Source organism: Delphinus delphis, chromosome 4, assembly GCF_949987515.2.
Source record: "Delphinus delphis chromosome 4, mDelDel1.2, whole genome shotgun sequence".
In the NCBI taxonomy this organism is placed as follows: Eukaryota; Metazoa; Chordata; class Mammalia; order Artiodactyla; family Delphinidae; genus Delphinus; species Delphinus delphis.
Window position 1 is genome coordinate 42,585,581 of NC_082686.1, and position 6,000 is coordinate 42,591,580.

The following is a 6,000-nucleotide window of genomic DNA, read 5'->3' on the forward strand; positions in this document are numbered from 1 at the left end:
CCCCATTTTCCAGATAAGGAAACTGAGACTCTTGAGGAGAGCTAAGTAAGTTCCCCACAGTCTCACAGCTCATAATTTGAGCCCATGTCTTTCTTATCGTAAAGCCAATTACACTTTACATGCTTTTTTCCACATACCACATTTCGTTTATTTAAAATGAAGGTGTTCTGTCCTAGAAGGAACTTTATATATCATTTACTCTTACGAATATATCATTTACTCTTAAGAGCTTTAGGAGAGAACTGTGTCTGAGGTATTGGTTGTATAGCATATCTTTGGGAATCCACAATTCTCTAAAAGTTTTCATCTTCAAAATGAAATTTGAATGAGTAAATGGTGAGAGCTTCTGAGAGGCTCTGTGGGCATGACTATGGTGTTTGTGAGTGTATTTCTGTTTTTAAACATAAGAGAATCATAATGTTTACCTCTGAGCCCTATTTCTGCATAATTATGATGAACCAATTTCTTTTTGAAATTTATTTGATCAAAAGTGGAAATTTAACAATTCCGTTGTGTTTGTTTTAAAACTTTTTAATCCTTTACATTTAGGTTATCTTCATTGTAATGAATACGATAGTCTGAGGTTGAGGTGGCTGAGGCAGACGTTAGAATCGTTCATCCCACAGCCTTTGGTAAATGTAATTAAAGTGTCTGAATTGGACGGCAGAGAAATGGGAGATTCCCAGCCTGAAACGTTTGACAAGGTACTTTTATTACATTGTGACAGACTGATAGACTCCCAGTGATACCACTGTTATGTTGCTTTGTTGTTGTTGTTTTCCATCTGCTTCCAGACATAGCCTCATACAATTTCTCAGTACCCTGGGAAATTTTGATAAAGTGAACATGGAAGCAGTTTTCATTTGATGGTCAGCATGTTCAAAGGAAGCGGAAACATTGAGATTGGGGATTATAGAATGCTTTTTATTTCCAGGTACCTCAAAGATACTCAGGAAGAGATCAGATATTATTTGGGTCAGTACTCAAACATGTGCACAGTATTGCTTTAATTCGGTAACATTTCATATCAGAGTATGACAGTTGAAGGCAAAGAAAGCATTTCAGTAAACTGAAGTTGGATTATTAGTTCTTAAAAATAAATGCTGAGAATTCAGAAGTATAGTAACATCTGTTTAAAATGAGTAACTTGTAAAAGTTTTTGCTGTCATCAAAATATGAAATATTGGTAGATATTAGTAGACTGTTAGTCCTCTCATTCTCCCCCCACTAAAAAACCCAAACACTGAAAGTGCACAGGAAATTTTTCTGTCAAGTATTAGTGAAGAAATGTCATGAAGAACTTACCAAGGTATATTTTCGGTTTTAAAATAAATTTATTTATTTATTTGCTACTTTTTGTCATGATTTTACTTAGCTTCCCATATACTTTGTGTCTGAGGATATATTTTCAGTTCATATTTGCATTACGTGTCCTTTTTTTTCTGTAGGTGTTAGTTGATGCTCCGTGTTCAAATGATCGAAGTTGGTTGTTCTCTTCTGATTCTCAGAATGCAGCCTGTAGGATAAGCCAAAGGAGGAATTTGCCTCTTCTACAGATAGAACTCTTAAGGTGAGTGCTGTTAATATAAAAGCTTACTTCGGTTTCTAGTATAATTTAAGTAGGCATGACAAAACATGACACAGGGCAGCTCCCAAATGGAGGGTTTCCTGTGTAGGTGTCAATAATTAATCCTCCAAAGTCTGCACCCAGAAAATTCTCAACCTCTTCCCTTTCAGCTCTTGTATTATAATGTCACCTCTGCCCCCTCTGTCCCCGCAGCCCCTCAATGAAATCTAGTGTTGCTGTGCATTGTCTTTTAAAGGACACAAATGATTTTACTATGGTTTAAAGCTGTTTGCTTATCAGGACCATCCTGAGCGTAGGATTCATCACCGTATTCTTTTACCAGAATATGAGCAGCCCCCGTAAGAGTAGCTTTGGACCAGGACACATTTTTTTTTAGTAATGAACACATTGTTCTGCGTGAGTAGGAAGTTGTAGTTTGTTGTTAGCACTTATCTCTCCTCTAAGAATTTTCCAGAAGGGCATGACCACGAGAGATACTTGGTTTCTTCAGAACAGAGTCATTTTGGGGCATCCTGTCCTGGTTTCAAAAGAAATTTGTACTTACACCCTAGTCCCAAGTAATTCCTACTGTTTAATGTGGAACAAAAATTCTTTGGACTATTTAAAATATAGTTAAGTGATAACTTATCACTCATTACTTCTTACATTTGGAATGATCTTACATGTGGAGTGAGAATGAGTGACAATTTATATGCACTGCTGACAACATGCTTTACTTCCAACTTCAGATTGACTCACAACAGTGAACATATGCCATTACCGAAGTATTACAACCAGTACTAATACACGGTCTTGTTTTTGTACGAGATTGTGTCTCAGCTCATTCTGGTGATTCCAGGTAGCACCAACCAGCGGGTTCTTAAACATTTTTCATCTGGCAGTTAGACTGTTTGTTTGCATTCTTCCAAGGTCAGCCTTTCATTTACTGTAACCCTGAGATAGTTTGAGAGTTCTATGCCACCTTTCCCTTCTACCTCTTGGGGTGTCGCATTGATCCAGCTCTAAGTCTTTTTTTCTTACCTAAACGTTCTTGATCTGGCTCTTTAGTTAATTATTCCTGTTACTTCGGGCTTTGCCATTGTGATGCCTTACACCAACAGACACTAAATCTTATGGTGGCTTATTAGCATTGTGACCTCTAATTTTTTTTTAAGCTGTAAGCAGCCAGGCTTCCTGAGGATATCATTTTTCTTTCCTCTCATGAAAACTATATATATAGAGAGAAATATGTTAAAAAAAACAAAACAAAACTGCTGTTATTGTGTGAACATTGTTCTGAAACTGGCTCCTTTTTGTTCTTAATATTTCTTGATGTCTTTTCCTTGTAAACCTACTTTGTTCTCTTCACTCTCCACAGTAAAGCCAAATCTGATCTGAAATGTAAATCTGATCATGTCGTTCTCCTGTTTGAAGTCTGCAGTGGCTCCCCGTTACTGTTAAGATTTCAGCTTCCTTAGTATGATATTCACATCTTCTTTGAATATGGTTTCTTATTCTGAGCCCAGTGCATTTCCTGTTTCTTATGCTTAAGAGTTCTTCTAACTCATTCTCCCCGTTCTCTTGGCTATCTCTACTACTACTTTGGGAATCAGCTCTGAGATCTCCTTATTGAACCTGTACCTAACTCCCTAGGACTGGGATTGGTATTCCCCTCATGTCCTTACCTTCATTTAAAAATATATTGTTTCTCAGTTCCTCTGCTGGACATCTACCTAGTACTTGTCTCTTTCTTCAACAAGACTGTAAGCCCCATGGGAGAAGGGATTGTCTTATTGTTTTTATTCCCAATATGCAATTTGGTGTCTGGCATATAGAAGGGGGTTCAGTAAATAATTGTTTAAAAATACTAAATTACAAGGGCTGAATATTTAGAATTTACACATGTAATTAAATTTATAGCAAAGTTAATCTGACAAAAATAATGACATAATCATTATTGTACTGCATGGTAATTAGGCATAAATGTAAAGCAATTCACATAATTTATTTTGATTAGTATTGCATTTACATAACCAAAGCATGATTTTAGTTTCAGTTTAGTTTTTTCCCCCATTTAATACATATCCCTTAACATCATATAGCATTTTGATCATCATCACAAAAATCATGCATCTGAGTAAACCTCACATCCACACCGTCTTGTGCCCCAACAAGTGAGGCTCTTCTTTAGTGTCTACCCCTCTCTCCCATTATCTTACTCCCCAAAAGAAATGGCTTTAGCATCACATCACTTTAGTAGCATATTAACAGGGTGCAAAATTGACATCTCAATCACAATGGTGTAGGTTTTCATGTAATTATATGTGATTGGGAAAGACCATCACACCAGCCCCCTCCCATTCTTTTCCTTGAGCAACTACTCTGCATTCCCTGCCTCTGATGCCTGGTCTGTGTGAGAGGTTTAGGAGCCGCTTGAGGCAGCTGAAACTCTGAGCCCCTTGGCTATGTGATTATGATGATAAAGAGGAAAGAGCGTGATACACAAGCTATAGTCACAGATAATGGTTCTAATTCCCTAACGTCTACAAATTTGGGGGTTAAAAAGATATAGGAAAAAGTGATAATGCCTGCCACAATCTCTCTTTTATCTCCTGCCCCTGACTCCAAAAAATGAAAAAAAAAAAAAAAAGACTATAGAGACTATAGTAATTTTCTGATCAGGTATAGCTCTTTTACTATATCACATACAAAGAAATTTCTCTTATTTTCTTCCAAATCTTCCTCATATAGTTATTGCCTTGTCATCCTTTAATAAAAGGCAGTCCTTTTATTCCACAGTAAGAAATAGAAGGTTTTAAATGCAAGCATATGCAAGAGAATAAATACATTGATGTGTATGAGTTTTAGTCAGAAGTATAAAGTGATAGCAGATCCTTATTTGCATTTGCAAAGAACAATTAGAAAGCAAGCAAGCAAATATTGCCTAGCTTGATATTATAGACAGAAGATGGCACTCAGAAGGGAGAAAAGAAGTGAGAAAAGGATAGTTGAGTGGCAAATAAGAAAAGCTTTTTGTTTGTACTGTTTTGTCGAAGACTCAATTTGTATGTTTCTGCATGTCTGCTGACAGATACGGTGCTCAAAGATATAAAATAGCTTCCATGGTTATTATTCACTCACTTTACCAGAAATCATTCATATTTACATTAAATAGGCAACCTGCATAGTATTCAGAATTTTAGCTTCTGAAAAACCAATATTCTATTACCAAATATTCTACAGCCAAACATTAATCTTACACATGTTTTTATGAATGTGATACATCAATGAAAATCAACACTTTAATAGAAGTTTTTTGCTGTTAAACTTTTTAAAAGGAGTAATGTAGATATGTAATAGTTTTTTAGAAATTCTTTAAAAAGGTTAATGCATGTATATAATTATATATAATAGTGAAAATAGTAATCTGATTTTATTTTGGCATGAAAAGCGTATTGGAAGGCACACGATGACAGGAAATCCCAAACCATATGAGTTTATTATACACTTATTGGGGACTCTTCAGTTTATCCATACAGAGATGGAAAAATTAGAATCTTCTATTAAATTTATACAACATGAACATATAAGTTATATACAACTCTCACATGCTTCAGAAGATGAGAAAGTGGGACAAGGATATAAGGAATATTTGTGTGTAAGTCAGTTCTATTAATGAAATGCCATTTGAAAGTATACCTTTATTATCTTTTCTCAAAATAATTTCTGAGACCAGTCATTTCTGTTACATACTATGTATGTGCACACTACATAATCAGATTCTCTTGCCTCATTTTTATTTAAATATATTAGGAAAAACAAAGTGGGATAATATGCTAAAAATGATATATACATAGTCTTTTTAGAAAGTGGCCAAGTTTGTGCAAGAGAAGTTTACATGATTTTTAGGTGAGAAAGCATGAACTGAAGAGTATGATTTATAACAAAAATATAAGTATCTTATTGCAGTAGTGTATCATGTCACCCATTTCCAAATCAATCACATTTAAAATACTGACCCCCTCTGGTTTTCTTTTCTCACTACTTGACAAGTAAAATCCAATTTGTGAACTCATTGAAAAAGGAAGCTTAGATTATTTGATAATGTTTTGAAAATTTGTAAAAATCATCCAGATAAGAGTCCTTAAAAAGTGTTACTCTTACAGCAAGAGTTATGTTTTAAAAGAAACATTAAAAAATCAACAACATCTCTTCTGTCATGCTCTTGAGCTGAGGTACGGGATACTTCGTGCCTTTGGAGCATGGTCTTCATCATTCATCAACACAGTGACCAAAAAGTTTATATGTACATATTGGAAAAGTAATCTTTGGACATAATGTTCTATCAGAATGGAAAATTTCCACCACTCTTTGGGCAATGTATATATTTTCTTTTTAAAGTTTAACTAATTTTAACTAAATTAAAGTTAAAC

At 34.9% G+C, this 6,000-nt stretch overlaps 1 protein-coding gene across 3 annotated transcripts in view; it reads left to right on the forward strand.

The window, feature by feature from the left end:
* NSUN3 (NOP2/Sun RNA methyltransferase 3) overlaps window positions 1-6,000 on the forward strand; it is a 54,132-nt gene that overhangs the window by 19,565 nt on the left and 28,567 nt on the right. For all 3 annotated transcript variants that reach the window (XM_060010500.2, XM_060010499.1, XM_060010501.2), the window contains exons 4-5: window positions 550-704; window positions 1,449-1,570. In XM_060010500.2, the coding sequence (XP_059866483.1) occupies window positions 550-704; window positions 1,449-1,570 (277 nt within the window). The remainder of the gene's footprint in view (window positions 1-549; window positions 705-1,448; window positions 1,571-6,000) is intronic.